This window comes from Abramis brama (genome assembly GCF_963993115.1).
Source record: "Abramis brama genome assembly, chromosome: 2".
NCBI lineage: Eukaryota > Metazoa > Chordata > Actinopteri > Cypriniformes > Leuciscidae > Abramis > Abramis brama.
This window is the reverse complement of record NC_139964.1, coordinates 17,231,345-17,248,480: the sequence shown is the minus strand read 5'-3', so window position 1 is coordinate 17,248,480 and position 17,136 is coordinate 17,231,345. Positions and strand designations below refer to the sequence as shown.

General features: G+C 36.6%; 1 protein-coding gene across 3 annotated transcripts in view; it reads right to left on the bottom strand.

The window, feature by feature from the left end:
• The window catches only part of LOC311077787 (B-cell receptor CD22-like), a 41,915-nt gene that overhangs the window by 11,268 nt on the left and 13,511 nt on the right, over positions 1-17,136 (bottom strand). For all 3 annotated transcript variants that reach the window (XM_084106409.1, XM_084106408.1, XM_084106410.1), the window contains exons 3-4: positions 10,703-11,056; positions 10,356-10,604 (exon numbers count right to left, since the gene is read on the bottom strand). In XM_084106409.1, coding sequence (XP_083962535.1) covers positions 10,356-10,604; positions 10,703-11,056 — 603 coding nt within the window. The remainder of the gene's footprint in view (positions 1-10,355; positions 10,605-10,702; positions 11,057-17,136) is intronic.

The following is a 17,136-nucleotide window of genomic DNA, read 5'->3' as shown; positions in this document are numbered from 1 at the left end:
ACGGTAAATGCAACGGTAAGTTTTTTTTTTACAGTGTACTTCCAAAATCCGTACATTTAACAGTATATTAATGTAAAATTACATGAAATGTACCGTGAGAGCTATTACAGTTTTTCACTGTATATAGTAAGGGTACATACCGTTAAGGAATTAACATTTTTTTTCAGTTGCTTTTTTACAGTTTTTTACTGTTAAAATTACGAACATTTTTTACAGTGTGTCTGCCTCACTGTCTGCTGTGAGTTTGTTTGCTTCGGTGCTGTAAGCTCCGTCTTATGCCTGGTTCAGATTAGTCAACCCCACAAGATTACTGTTATAAACATGAACCTCGTCTGAAACGCAAAGGGGGAGGTGTTGCTGTAATTTATAGTCATATTTTCAAAACCACTAAGAAATCACGTTTTAAATATAATTCTTTTGAAGTGTTGGTGCTTAATGTAAAAATATATAGTGTAAATGATAAATCATGTTTGAGATTTGTGCTGGCTACTGTATACAGGCCACCAGGGCACCATAAAGATTTTATCAAAGAATTTGCGGACTTTCTATCAGAATTAATATTGACTGCAGATAAAGTACTAATTGTGGTGGTTTTAATATACACATCGGTAATGAAAAAGATGCATTGGGTTTGGCATTTAAAGACATTGTAAACTCAATTGGAGTTAGACAACACGTGTCAGGACCTACTCATTGTTGTAATCATACTCTAGATCTAATATTATCACACGGAATAAATGTTGATGCCGTTGAAATTCTGCAGTAGAGCGATGACATCTCAGATCATTATCTGGTCTCGTGTAAATTCAATTTAGCCAAGGCTGCAAAGCCGACTCCGTGTTGTAAATATGTTAGACCTATCACTTCTGCCACTAAAGATTGCTTTATCAATAATCTTCCTAATCAGTTTCATCATCTCAGTATCCAGGATAGTTTAGAAGAACTTGATATTGCAACAGAAAATTTTAACTCTCTCTTTTCCAGCACTTTAGACACAGTTGCTCCGTTGCGCTTAGAGAAGATTAAAGGAAATAGTCCAACGTGGTGGTACAACGAGCACACTCGGGCCCTCAAGAGAGCAGCCAGAAAAATGGAGCGAAACTGGAAGAAAACAAAACTAGAGGTATTTCGGATTTCATGGAAGGAGAGCTCGATTACTTACAGAGAGGCTTTAAAAGCTGCTAGATCTGCTTATTTTTCAAACCTATTAGAAGAAAATAAACAAAACCCTAGGTATTTATTTGAAACAGTGGCTAAACTAACAAAAAACAAAGCTTCAAGTCCAGAAGTTTCCAAGCAGCACAGCAGTAATGACTTTATGAACTTCTTTACTAACAAGATTGATAATATTAGGGACAAAATTATAACTATGCAATCGTCTACTACAGTATCACATCAGGCAGTGCATTGTAGTCTTCCTGAGGAAAAATTTGATTCATTTATTGCTATAGGAAAGGAAGAATTTTGCAAACTCGTTAATTCATCTAAATCGACAACATGTATGTTAGACCCTATACCGACTAAGCTACTGAAAGAGATGCTTCCAGAGGTCATAGATCCTCTTCTTAATATCATTAATTCGTCTTTGTCTCTAGGATACGTACCAAAAAACTTTAAGCTGGCTATGATTAAACCGCTTGTTAAAAAAACGCAACTTGATCCTACAGAATTAGTCAATTACAGGACGATCTCGAATCTACCTTTTCTGTCAAAGATATTAGAAAATGCAGTATTCTCACAACTGTGTTCCTTTCTTGAAAGAAATGATATCTGCGAGGATTTTCAGTCCGGATTTAGACCGTACCATAGTACCTAGACAGCTCTTGTTAGAGTCACAAATGATTTGCTCTTATCAGCCGATCGTGGTTGTGTCTCTCTATTAGTGTTACTTGATCTTAGTGCTGCATTTGACACCATTGACCACAACATTATTTTAAATAGACTAGAAAACTATGTTGGCATTAGTGGAATTGCGCTATCATGGTTTAAATCATACTTATCTGACCGTTATCAGTTTGTAGCAGTAAATGAAGAGATGTCTTATCGATCACAAAATCAGTATGGCGTACCACAAGGCTCAGTACTAGGACCGCTGCTGTTCACTCTGTACATGCTACCATTAGGAGATATCATTAGGAAACATGGAATTAATTTTCACTGTTATGCCGGCGATACTCAGCTGTACATTTCTTCAAAACCTAATGAAACTTACCAATTCACAAAATTAACGGAATGCATAGCTGATATAAAAAATTGGATGACTAGTAATTTCCTACTTCTAAATTCTGAAAAAACAGAGATTCTAATTATTGGACAAAAATCTTCCTCACGTAATAATCTAGAATACTGTCTAACACTTGAAGGCTGCTCTGTTAAGTCTTCGTCGTCGGTTAGGAACCTGGGTGTGCTCTTTGATACCAATCTTTCATTTGAAAGTCACGTGTCTAGTATCTGTAAAACCACATTTTTCCATCTTAAAAATATATCTAAATTACGCCATATGCTCTCATTGACAAATGCGGAACAATTAGTTAATGCGTTCATGACATCAAGGCTAGATTATTGTAATGCTCTTATGGGTGGTTGCCCTGCACGCTTAATAAACAAACTACAGCTAGTTAAAAACGCAGCAGCTCGAGTTCTTACTAGAACCAGGAAGTATGACCATATTAGCCCGGTTCTGTCAACACTGCTATGGCTGCCTATTAAACATCGCATAAATTTTATAATATTGCTAATTACCTACAAAGCACTAAATGGTTTAGCTCCGCAGTACTTGAGCGAGCTCTTAACGCATTATAGTCCTTCACGTCTATTGCAATCTCAAAATTCAGGCCAGTTAATAATACCTAGAATATCAAAATTGACTGCTGGCGGTAGATCCTTTTCCTATTTAGCACCAAAACTTTGGAACAGTCTTCCTAACATTGTCCGGGAAGCAGACACACTCTGTCAGTTCAAAGCTAGACTAAAAACACATCTCTTTGACCTAGCATTCATATAATGCATTATAGACTTCTATAATTCAATGTTAGGCTGCATAGATTAGGTCAGCCAGAACCGGGAACACTTCCCATAAATCCTGATGTACTCGTTACATCATAAGAAGAATGGCATCTACGCTAATTTTAGTGTCTTTGTTTATCTTGAGGTTTCCCCGCAGCCTGCCGGTTGCCGGACAACGCAGTGCTGAAGTGCCAACTAGTCTCTCCCTATGGAGGATCCCTTTCCCACTCTACAGATAAAGCGTTGTCGGGAAAATTCGTTTCGCGTACCTACACTGTTAGACCTTACCGGGTTTTTTTACAGTAAAATACTGGCAACACTGTTGCCAGTAAAATACTGTTAATTGTACAGTTCTTTACTGTAATCAAGTTTGTTTCTGTAAAAATGCACTAAAACTCAAGTTAACTAATTTCACTTGCAGAAACCGACTGCCTTAAATTGACCAACTGTCATTTAAATGTATTAACTAAAATTTATAATGCATTAATAATGTGAGCAAAGCATTACTGTGAACTTCTTTCATTTGAGACCACTAAAAAACTATTGTACATAAAAAGATTTCCACTGGCTCAGCAACTACACAGTCACCGCCTGTTAAATAAAGCAACATGCAGCATATCATCAATGTTTGTAGATCTTCTCCTGGACTGAAGCACAGGCTCTACTCTTCAGCACAATGGTGACCCAAAAAAATAATTTTACAGTAAACTACTGGCAACAGTGTTGCCAGTATAAACCTGTTTTATAACTTACAGTTTATTACTGTTAAAATACATTTTGTGGGTGTGTCTTTTTTATCTTACACAGTTAACCCTTTCAACCCCTCAGGGAAATCCACACTACGAGTAAAAAGTAACGATGCAGTGAGATAATTAAGGGAATATGTAAGTGATTGTAAGCAGAATCACTGAAGAAAAGAGAAACACAAGAACAGAAAATAGAGAAACACAATATCTACGACTGACTTCCAGCCATTACACATTATTACACTTATTATTAACCAGTATGACTTTATTTCTGTCAAACAGAAGTTGTTATTGAGATGTTTAATTGAAAATGTTTGGTTTGAAGTTACCGTTATAGAGATCAGTGCTTGCTTTAGTTGGGATGCTGATGCTAAAACATTAGTTTTTCTTTTGCTGCTTGAGCTGTGTTTTTGCAAGTCACACTTGTGCACACACAGTTTATGAATGACTGCAGTTATAATGATTATGATGACAAAATCATCATATTGCCTGTTCATTCACTAAGGAATTCATTCTCACTTATTCAGAGTTTAATCCTCAAGTAAAGTGTTACATTACCACCACTGTGAAAACGCAGCAATAAGATACAATGACTCTTTTTTTTTTAACACATGATGCATAACCAGAGAAACAGAGCTACACTGTGTTTTAGAAACACCGAGATATCACAATTTAGCACATGAATCTCAACAATGGTGGCAATATTTATTTATTATTATTATTATTATTCATGCAGCAGTGCATGCTGGGAGTTTTATATTATACTGGAACCCAGCATGCATTGCGACATGAAACTTTTCACCATTGTTGAGATTAATATGCTGATTGTTGATGTCTGTGTGGGTCTCAGTCAAGCAGGAGTAAAATAAAATTGAATGCACTATATGATTACAATATTCTTCAGAAGACCTGATTACAGAAATATTGATTTCATTTTGTAGATTCACAGATATATGCTAAATATGAGGTAACTATAATTTCAATGACTATATACAGGAAAAATCTGAAAATCAGGCATGTCCAGGATGATTGTGACATCATCACAAAAAAATAAAAACACCTGATCATTTTCCTCTTGACTTTTTCTTGCCATAACAAATGTGTTTTATAAACTCACCGTTACAGCAGTCAGAGAGAAATTAATGGTAAGAAGTCCAGGGACAAGAGACCAACTAAAGCAAATACTGATCTCCATCATGGTGACAACAAATTTTATTAATAACTAAATCTCTGTTAATTCTCAACAAGAACTTTTGTACATGTATGAAAGAAATAATCGTAAACTGGTTTGTAAACTGGTTTCACACTCAGTGTGGCTGGAAGTCAGTTGTAGTTTTTGTGTTTCTCTTTTTTCTGTTCTTGTATCTCTGTCCTTCAGTGATTCTGCTTATCAGGTGTTCATCAGTTTCTCAATTCACTCACTTCTTTTCATTCAAGTGGACTATATTAGTGAACTAATGTAGGGAATAGTGAATGAGGGTATAGGGTGTGATTGGGAAAACAGCCTCTGAGTGTCGACTTTGAGCACTGTTAATTTACAGTATATTCCTGTAGGCTATTTTTATTTTCTACGGTATATTACTGTTTTAATGGAAAATGGTAGGGCTGGGCGATTTAAATCGCGATATTGTTATGCGCATCTCATCAGTAAAGCCGGTTCCTTGATTAGTAGTAAATCGCCTTCACCTGCTTTCAGATGGAGCGGCATTTACTACAAAGAGCTGTAGTTAACTGACAAGCTGAGCCAAATCACATCAATATCGCGGACGTATCGCCAGCGATATTTAATGCGATATGGCTCAGCTTGTCAGTTAACTACGGCTCTTTGTACACAGCAAACACTCCAGTGTTAAATTAACACTCCTGGGAGTGTATGAGTCCACACTCAAGAGTGTTAAAGTTAATGAGATAATTAAGTGATTAATTTAGTGATGATTGAACATTATTGAAGACACCTGATGTTAACAAGCAGAATCACTGAAGGAGAAAATCTCAAATTGTAAGTTACCATTATGGCGATCAATGGTTGCTTTAGTTGGACTCTTGACCCATATATTATTAACTTTAGATTTTGTTTGGCTGTTGTATCTGGCTTATAATCGCCAGTTGAACAAAGAAAAAAGTGATCTGATGGTGTTGGTTATATTATGACAATCATCATTTGAACTTGATCACTGAACTCATTAAGACCGTTCTTTCTGACTTCGATTTATGTTGTTGGTTACAGCATAACTGTGAATCTGCATAAATGCCCAGAATTTTTGATATAATATAAAGGATTTCCAACATGCTTTATTATTGTCACCATTGTTGAGATTCACAGGCTGATTATTGATGTCTGTGTTTTAAATGAATTTGTCCAAATATCTTTTGATCAGAACAATGTTCATTAAATATTTTGAATTAAAGTACTGATAATCGTAGGCCGAAGAATCACAAAACTGCTGCTAACAAGTTAAATCAAACTATCTCAATAAGTTTCCTTTTTAAGATCACAGCATGATTATGTCAAAACATAACCAACACTATAAGATAACATTTTACTTTGTTCATTTAACTGTTATAAATCAATAACAGCAGACAAACAACAGTAAATATTAAAGTAAACATATAATGGTCTAGAGCCCAACTAAAGCAAACACCCATCACCTTAATGGTAACTTACAATTTGTGATTTTCTCCTTCAGTGATTCTGCTTGTTAACATCAGGTGTCTTCAATAATGCTCAATAATCACTAAATTAATCATTTAATTATCTCATCAGCCCTAAATGCCGCTCCATCTGAAAGCAGGTGATGGTGATTTACTACTAATCAAGGAACCGGCTTTACTGACGAGATGCGCATGACAATATCGCGATTTAAATCGCCCAGCCCTAGAAAATGGTATTATATTGTCAGAATTTTACAGCAAGGGTTAACAGTGTACCCCAAAGTGACAAAATAAAATAAAATTCTGTATAAAAATTTATAAGGAAAGACCAGTACTTTGTTTAGGCTTGGTTTGTAGGGAATTCCAAACCTGCGCACATATATTCAAACGCACATAACTATAGAACCAATTCTTAATGCTCATGTGAACGCCATCAGCGTTTCTCACAGGTTCACGTTTAAAGTCTGTGTAGAGAGAATGGTGTCGTCTTGGCGGCCCCTAATTTATAAATTATACGTTTATCTCTGTAAAGCTGCTTTGAAACAATCTACATTGTTAAAAGCACTATATAAAAGTAGATGACTTGACTTTTGTCTCAGTTCCACCCCCTGTAGGATTCAAGGGAAGGTTGCAAGGATACACTGTTAACCCTTGCTGTAAAAAAAGGCCAAATTCTGACAATATCATACCATTTTCCATTAAAACAGTAATATACCGTAGAAAACAAAACTAGCCTACAGGAATATACTGTGAATTAACAGTGCTCAAAGTCGACAATCAGAGGCTGTTTTCCCAATCGTACCCTATACCCTCATTCACTATTCCCTAGTTCACTAATAAAGTCCACTTGAATGAAAATAAGTGAGTGAATTGAGACACTGATGAACACCTGATAAGCAGAATCACTGAAGGACAGAGAATCAAGAACAGAAAAAAGAGAAACACAAAAACTACAACTGACTTCCAGCAACACTGAGTGTGAAACCAGTTTACAAACCAGTTTACGATTATTTCTTTCATACATGTACAAAAGTTCTTGTTGAGAATTAACAGAGATTTAGTTAATAATAAAGTTTGTTGTCACCATGATGGAGATCAGTATTTGCTTTAGTTGGTCTCTTGTCCCTTGACTTATTACCATTCATCTCTCTCTGACTGCTGTAACGGTGAGTTTATAAAGCACATTTGTTATGGCTAGAAAAAGTCAAGAGGTAGTTGATCAGGTGTTTTTATTATTTTGTGATGATGTCACAATCATCTTGGACATGTCTGATTTTCAGATCTTTCCTGTATATTAATTGAAATTATGGGTATTTCATATTTAGCATATATCTGTGAACCTACAAAATGAAATATTTCTGTAATCAGGTCTTCTGAAGAATATCGTAATCATATAATGCATTCAATTTTATTTTACTCCTGCTTGGCTCAGACACACACAGATATCAACAATCAGCATATGAATCTCAACAATGGTGAAAAGTTTCATGTCGCAGTGCATGCTGGGTTCCAGGATAATATAAAACTCCCAGCATGCACTGCTGCATGAATAATAATAAAAAAAGAAATATTGCCACCATTGTTGAGATTAATGTGCTAAATTGTGATATATCTGTGTTTCTAAAACACTATGTAGCGCTGTTTTTTTGGTTCATGCATGCTGTGTTAAAAAAAAAAATGAGTCATAGTAATTTATTGCTGTAGTTTCACAGTAGTGCTAATGTAACACTTTTGATCGAGGATAAAACTCTGAATGAGTAAGAATTAATTCCTTAGTGCAGTGGTTCCCAAACCTGTCCTGCCGGCACCCCAACACTGCACATTTTCTTTGTCTCCCTAATCAAACACACCTGATTCAACTCATCAGCTCATTAACCCATGTGATAATGAGCTGATGAGTTGAATCAGGTGTGTTTGATTAGGGAGACAAAGAAAACGTGCAGTGTTGGGGTGCCGGCAGGACAGGTTTGGGAACCACTGCCTTAGTGAATGAACAAGCAATATGATGATTTTGTCATCATAAGCACTACAACCGCAATCATTCATAAACTGTGTGTGCACAAGTGTGACTTGCAAAAACACAGCTCAAGCAGCAAAAAAAAAAACGAATGTTTTAGCATCAGCATTCCAACTAAAGCAAGCACTGATCTCTCTAATGGTAACTTCAAACAAACATTTTCAATTAAACATCTTAATAACAACTTCTGTATGACAGAAATAAAGTCATACTGGTTAATAATAAGTATAATAATGTGTACTGGCTGTAAGTCAGTTGTAGTTCTTGTGTTTCTCTATTTTCTCTTCTAACAGCAGGTGTTCATCACTAATGCTCAACAATCACTTACATATTCCCTTAATTATCTCACTGAAACACTGTCTCAATGTTACTTTTTACTCTTTGTAGTGTGGATTTCCCTGTGAGGCTGAAAGGGTTAACAGTGTAAGATAAAAAGACACACCCACAAAATGTATTTTAACAGTAATAAACTGTAAGTTATAAAACAGGTTTATACTGGCAACACTGTTGCCAGTAGTTTACTGTAAAATTTATTTTTTTGGGTCACCATTGTGCAGAAGAGTAGAGCCTGTGCTTCAGTCCAGGAGAAGCTCTAGAGACATTGATGATATGCTGCATGTTGCTTTATTTAACAGGCGGTGACTGTGTAGTTGCTGGTCCAGTGGAAATCTTTTTATGTACAATAGTTTGTAGTGGTCTCAAATGAAAGAAGTTCACAGTAATACTTTGCTCGCATTATTAATGCATTATAAGTTTTAGTTAATACATTTAAATGACAGTTGGTCAATTTAAGGCAGTCGGTTTCTGCAAGTGTAATTAGTTAACTTGAATTAGAATTTAGTGCATTTTTACAGAAACAAACTGTAGATTACAGTAAAGAACTGTACAATTAACAGTATTTTACTGGCAACAGTGTTGCCAGTATTTTACTGTAAAAAAACCCGGTAAGGTCTAACAGTGTAGAATATTATTTGTTATTTAACAAATCAGTGACCACTGGATTGTGGCAACGGGACGTAACTTCTCCCAGTTGAAAAAGATGTACTGTTAAATGTATTAAAAATGCACTAATGTATATTTGTATTGTACTAAAAACATACATTTACATTGTATGTCTTTTTCACCTTGGCTCCCTTCCCTCCTTCAGGGAACAGGAGTTACATTAGTAATCTAGATGTTCTCATTCAGTCATCACTATGAGTTACGTCAGTGATAGATGAATTGGGATCCCTAAGAAATACGCCACAAATACTGTCTTCCAGCACCTCGTGTAAAACGCCTGATCCCCCGCACTGATTTTTAAAATATATTTTTTTAATTTTTTAATTAAAAAAATAAAAAATAAAAATCAATACGATTTTTTGAGCGCAGTACCAAACTTTTCCACTAGATGACATCCAGACTCCTCTGATGATCAAGGCGTCATATACTGACGCTTTTGACATTTCGTCTACATCCAACGCACATGGCACCCTTTAGCGTCAATATGAGACGCAGATAGATATGGGCCAGAAGACGCCTCCTAGCGGTCTAACCCTAACTCTACCCCAGACCTAAACCTACCCATAACCGAACAAAGCTATCTGTGTCTCATATTGACGTGTGTTGGATGTAGACGAAATGTCAAAAGCGTCAGTACAGTATATGACGCCCTAGGATGAGAATGCGTTGGATGATCATATAAGGACTCTTCAATTTCCATATAGCCTATGGATTAAGTGATCTTAACTACAGTCTCTGAACAATTTCAAATGCTATATAGTTGGTCAAGATTACTTTAGGTTTAGACTAAGATATTATTGTTATAAATGTATAACAATAGTAAATGTCCCACGGGTAGGGGCAGTCTTAGAAATAGTGGTTAAAACATTTTTATAAATAATACATTCAGATATTTATTCTTTGTAATGTTTGAAAAGTCACTCTGCACTCACACATGACATTGAGCTGAACCTCAGGAGAGATGTGAGTGTGTCCGTCTACAGCACAGCTATATCTGCCTGAATCCTCTCTTCTGACTGACTGCAGCAGGAGTTCATTGTTTCTGTCTCTTCTCTCAGTTAATGGCTGTGAGTTTCTGTACCAGATGAATGTTGCTCTGTCAGTCAGAGCGCAGCTGCTTTTACATCTCAGAGTGACTGAATCTCCCTCTGTCACTCTCTCAGGAGACTCCACCTGAAGATCTGAACACAACACACACATTATATCTAGTGCTGCTGTCATACACTGATTATTATTCAACATAATGCACAGAAGAAGAGATAAACCTCATCAAAGTCACCTGTGACAGTAAGAGTCACTCCTGGATCACCAGTATATTTTCCTTTTGTTATATCAGTGATGAATCTGAAATAGTACATGTGTGAATCCTTCAGTGTCACATGACTCAGTCTGACGGTGCAGTTCTGCTGTTTATCTCCCAGATACTGAAGCCTCTGACTGTATTCAGGGTCCTCAGACAGATCTGGAGGCTCAACACCCCACCACCTTTGAATTGGGCCTTTTGTCCAGAACACTTTCATGATCTGATGTCCAGTAGGGTATGTATAAGTGCATCTCATTATCACTGTTGAGTCCTTTAGTGCACAGATGTGTGAAGGACTGTAACTCACACTCCAATCGTCACTAGAAACCCCTGAAACACAGAATTCATCAAACTGTAAATGTTGTTTTATCTGTTATATTGGGCCATGAAAACATGACAATACTTTATTACTATTTGAAAACAGCGACTCATTACAGGAAATATAAGATAAATGTAAATAAATAATCTCAGTGTGAATTACTTTAAGACAGAGGAGTGAAGAGAGAACCAAGAAATCAGCCAAAAACAACAAGCTGCACAATTACAGTTTTTCTGAATTGCTAAAACACATTTCTTGAAACCATCACTCACTTTCTCAAAACCTTAAACACAAAAGCAAATGTTCAAAACTCATTCAGAGAATCTCTGACTCTTCTGGCAAAATCAAACAATGCTTTCAGATCTTACACACATCAGTCAATATTAGAAACACTACAGATCATTCGTTAGACACTACATGAAGAATGGAGAACACAGAATCCAGAGCAGTTACAGGATAAATATTTATTTATTTATTGTAACAAAGTAAACAAATTTTGCAATTATGTAATAAAGTAGTACTGACACCTGACAGTGGTGAGTGAATAAATACTGTATGCACTGCAAGTACTGTATAGTATTGTACTGAATATTGTATAGTATCGAATGTCTGTATATTCAGCATTTGCATACTGTGAAATACAGTGACCAACTGCAGAAGCCAAATAGGTTACAGTAAAACACTGTAAATGAAAAGCATGTTACTGTAAAGTACAGTCAGAAGAGTTGAGCAACTGCAGAATCAAGGTCAGTGAGAGAGATTTATTCTGCTTCAGCTTCACGTCTTCATGTCGGTCCGGCCGGAGAATATCATCTCTGCAGGAGAAGAGAAAAACCCTGAAGCAGATCCAGCCTTCCTCTTCCTCTCCACACCTTCCTCTTCCTCTTCCTCCTCGTTCATCACCTCTTTCACACACCCTTCCTCCTCTTACTCACACTCTTCCTCTTATACACATACTCTTCCTCCTCTTATACTCATACTCTTCCTCCTCTTATACTCACACTCTTCCTCCTCTTTCACACACTCTTCCTCCTCTTATACTCACACTCTTCCTCCTCTTATACTCATACTCTTCCTCCACTTATACTCATACTCTTCCTCCTCTAACACACTCTTCCTCCTGTAACTCACTCTTCCTCCTCTTATACTCATACTCTTCCTCCTCTTATACTCACACTCTTCCTCCTCTTTCACACACTCTTCCTCCTCTTATACTCACACTCTTCCTCCTCTTATACTCATACTCTTCCTCCACTTATACTCATACTCTTCCTCCTCTAACACACTCTTCCTCCTGTAACTCACTCTTCCTCCTCTTATACTCATACTCTTCCTCCTCTTATACTCACACTCTTCCTCCTCTTATACTCATAATCTTCCTCCTCTTATACTCTCACTCTTCCTCCTCTTATACTCATACTCTTCCTCCTGTAACTTACTCTTCCTCCTCAAACTCACACTCTTCCTCCTCTTATACTCATACTCTTCCTCCTCTTATACTCATACTCTTCCTCCTCTTATACTCATCCTCTTCCTCCTCTTATACTCACACTCTTCCTCCTCTAACTTACACTCTTCCTCCTCTTATACTCATACTGGTTGAGCAGCTTTTGGGGCGCATGCGCACGCGGCGACCAGCTGAAGGAAAAACTCGGCGTCCTATGTGTGTTGTTTTTAAGAGTTTCCGTGTATATTTTATTTTTAATGGTTTATGTTTCTCATGATTAAGTGTGCTTAAACACAAACTATCCATTGAGACCAATGGAGTTGATCATTAATTTGATCATTTTTGGATATTTTTGGACTTGAATCTCGCTTACCATGGAACTGTGTTTCCGGCCTCAAGGATTCATTACACTGTTAACCCTTGCTGTAAAATTCTGACAATATTATACCATTTTCCATTAAAACAGTAATATACCGTAGAAAATAAAAGTAGCCTACAGGAATATACTGTGAATTAACAGTGCTCAAAGTCGACACTCAGAGGCTGTTTTCACAATCACACCCTATACCCTCATTCACTATTCCCTACATTAGTTCACTAATATAGGCCACTTGAATGAAAAGAAGTGAGTGAATTGAGACACTGATGAACACCTGATAAGCAGAATCACTGAAGGACAGAGAAACAAGAACAGAAAAAAGAGAAACACAAAAACTACAACTGACTTCCAGCCACACTGAGTGTGAAACCAGTTTACAAACCAGTTTACGATTATTTCTTTCATATATGTACAAAAGTTCTTGTTGAGAATTAACAGAGAATTAACAGAGAATTAAAATTTGTTGTCACCATGATGGAGATCAGTATTTGCTTTAGTTGGTCTCTTGTCCCTTGACTTCTTACCATTCATCTCTCTCTGGCTGCTGTAACAGTGAGTTTATAAAGCACATTTGTTATGGCAAGAAAAAGTCAAGAGGAAGATGATCAGGTGTTTTTATTCTTTTGTGATGATGTCACAATCATCCTGGACATGCCTGATTTTCAGATTTTTCCTGTATATAGTCGTTGAAATTATAGTTATCTCATATTTAGCATATATCTGTGAATCTACAAAATTTCTGTAATCAGGTCTTCTGAAGAATATTGTAATCATATAGTGCATTCAATTTTATTTTACTCCTGCTTGGCTCAGACACACACAGATATCAACAATCAGCATATGAATCTCAACAATGGTGAAAAGTTTCATGTCGCAATGCATGCTGGGTTCCAGGATAATATAAAACTCCCAGCATGCACTGCTGCATGAATAATAATAATAATAAAAAAGAAATATTGCCACCATTGTTGAGATTCATGTGCTGAATTGTGATATCTCGGTGTTTCTAAAACACAGTGTAGCTCTGTTTCTCTGGTTATGCATCATGTGTTAAAAAAAAAAAAAAAGAGTCATTGTATCTTATTGCTGCGTTTTCACAGTGGTGGTAATGCAACACTTTTGATTGAGGATTAAACTCTGAATAAGTGAGAATGAATTTCTTAGTGAATGAACAGGCAATATGATGATTTTGTCATCACAATCATTATAACTGCAGTCATTCATAAACTGTGTGTGCACAAGTGTGACTTGCAAAAACACAGTTCAATCAGCAAAAGAAACATTAATGTTATAGCATCAGCATCCCAACTAAAGCAAGCACTGATCTCTATAACGGTAACTTCAAACCAAACATTTTCAATTAAACATCTCAATAACAACTTCTGTATGACAGAAATAAAGTCATACTGGTTAATAATAAGTGTAATAATGTGTAATGGCTGGAAGTCAGTCGTAGTTATTGTGTTTCTCTATTTTCTGTTCTTGTGTTTCTCTTTTCTTCAGTGATTCTGCTTACAATCACTTACATATTCCCTTAATTATCTCACTGCATCGTTACTTTTTACTCGTAGTGTGGATTTCCCTGAGGGGTTGAAAGGGTTAACTGTGTAAGATAAAAAAGACACACCCACAAAATGTATTTTAACAGTAATAAACTGTAAGTTATAAAACAGGTTTATACTGGCAACACTGTTGCCAGTAGTTTACTGTAAAATAATTTTTTGGGTCACCGTTGTGCAGAAGAGTAGAGCCTGTGCTTCAGTCCAGGAGAAGATCTACAAACATTGATGATTTGCTGCATGTTGCTTTATTTAACAGGCGGTGACTGTGTAGTTGCTGATCCAGTGGAAATCTCTTTATGTACAATAGTTTTTTAGTGGTCTCAAATGAAAGAAGTTCACAGTAATACTTTACTCACATTATTAATGCATTATAAATTTAAGTTAATACATTTAAATGACAGTTGGTCAATTTAAGGCAGTCGGTTTCTGCAAGTGTAATTAGTTAACTATAATTTAGTGCATTTTTACAGAAACAAACTAGATTACAGTAAAGAACTGTACAATTAACAGTATTTTACTGGCAACAGTGTTGCCAGTATTTTACTGTAAAAAAACCCGGTAAGGTCTAACAGTGTATACCAGGGATCAACTACTAGCTTGGAACTCGCCGAGTCTACTCAGTGGCCAGTACTAGCTTTCTCATCTTCCCGGTGGCATATTACGGAGGGAGAATATAAACTCTGCACCTGGAGATAATGCAGGGAAAGTTAAGAAGAGGAAGCGAGGAAAAAAGGGAGGTGTTCGTCAGCGACTACGGCGTAAACAGCTTACCCGTATCCCCCTGCCCTCAATGATCTTGGGAAACGTACAGTCATTACGAAATAAACTCGACGAGTTGCAAGGAAATGTTCTTTTCTTCAGGAATACAGAAACAGCTGTGTCATGGCATTCACAGAATTCTGGCTAACGGAGGAGGATTTGGACAATGGCCTGTGTATTGATGGTTTTGGTTTTCCATTTCGCTCGGACAGGAGTGCAGAAATCACAGGTAAATCCCGCGGTGGGGGTGTGTGCCAAGGTGTGTCAACAAGCGCTATTGTACTGCGGTGACTATTCGGGAGAAAATCTGTACACCCGACATTGAGTTATTATCAGTATCCCTTCGTCCATTTTATTTGCCACGGGAATTTCCACAAATCTTTATAACCGTTGTGTACATTCATCCGAAAGCTAACAACGTCATTGCATCGAACATTGTATTTGATGTTGTTCAAGGACTTCAGAATATTTCACCAGAGGCGCCGAATTTTATTTTGGGAGATTTTAATCATGTGTCACTTAAAAAGACCCTGCCAAATTTCTATCAATACATCACATGCCCAACAAGACAATATAAGATGCTGGATCTCTGTTATGGGACTATAAAGGGGGCATATAAGTCTGTACCATTGTCAGCACTGGGATCTGCTGACCACAACTGTGTGCAGCTCCTTCCTATATATAGACCCTTATTCTAGAGAGAAAAACCTCAGATGAGAGAAGTCAAAATGTGGTCTGAAGACTCTATCGCCCGTCTGCAAGGGTGCTTCGATTGTACGGACTGGGAGGTGTTCAAAGACTCTTGTGAACATATTGACGAACTGACTGATGTTGTATGTTCATATATAACTTTTTGTGAGGATATGATTGTGCCTACACGTAAATTTAAGGTTTTCCCAAATACTAAACCATGGATGTCAAAATCAGTCAAAACAAGTTTGCAGAACAAGAAGCTAGCCTGCAAGCAGGGAGAAGGCTTAGAGAGGGTATTAGCGAGGAAGGAGGTTAGAACGGAGATCCTTAAAGCTAAGCAAGCATACAAAGTTAAGTTAGAAAATAATTTGGCAGACAATAATTTAGGCTCAGCTTGGTCTGCACTGTTAACCCTTGCTGTAAAATTCTGACAATATTATACCATTTTCCATTAAAACAGTAATATACCGTAGAAAATAAAACTAGCCTACAGGAATATACTGTGAATTAACAGTGCTCAAAATCGACACTCAGAGGCTGTTTTCCAAATCACACCCTATACCCTCATTCACTATTCCCTACATTAGTTCACTAATATAGTCCACTTGAATGAAAAGAAGTGAGTGAATTGAGAAACTGATGAACACCTGATAAGCAGAATCACTGAAGGACAGAGAATCAAGAACAGAAAAAAGAGAAACACAAAAACTACAACTGACTTCCAGCAACACTGAGTGTGAAACCAGTTTACAAACCAGTTTACGATTATTTCTTTCATACATGTACAAAAGTTCTTGTTGAGAATTAACAGAGATTTAGTTATTAATAAAATTTGTTGTCACCATGATGGAGATCAGTATTTGCTTTAGTTGGTCTCTTGTCCCTTGACTTATTACTATTCATCTCTCTCTGACTGCTGTAACAGTGAGTTTATAAAACACATTTGTTATGGCAAGAAAGAGTCAAGAGGAAGATGATCAGGTGTTTTTATTTTTTTGTGGTGATGTCACAATCATCCTGGACATGCCTGATTTTCAGATTTTTCCTGTATATAGTCATTGAAATTATAGTTATCTCATGTTAAGCATATATCTGTGAATCTACTAAATGAAATCAATATTTCTGTAATCAGGTCTGCTGAAAAATATTGTAATCATATAGTGCATTCAATTTTATTTTACTCCTGCTTGGCTCAGACCCACACAGACATCAACAATCAGCATATGAATCTCAACAATGGTGAAAAGTTTC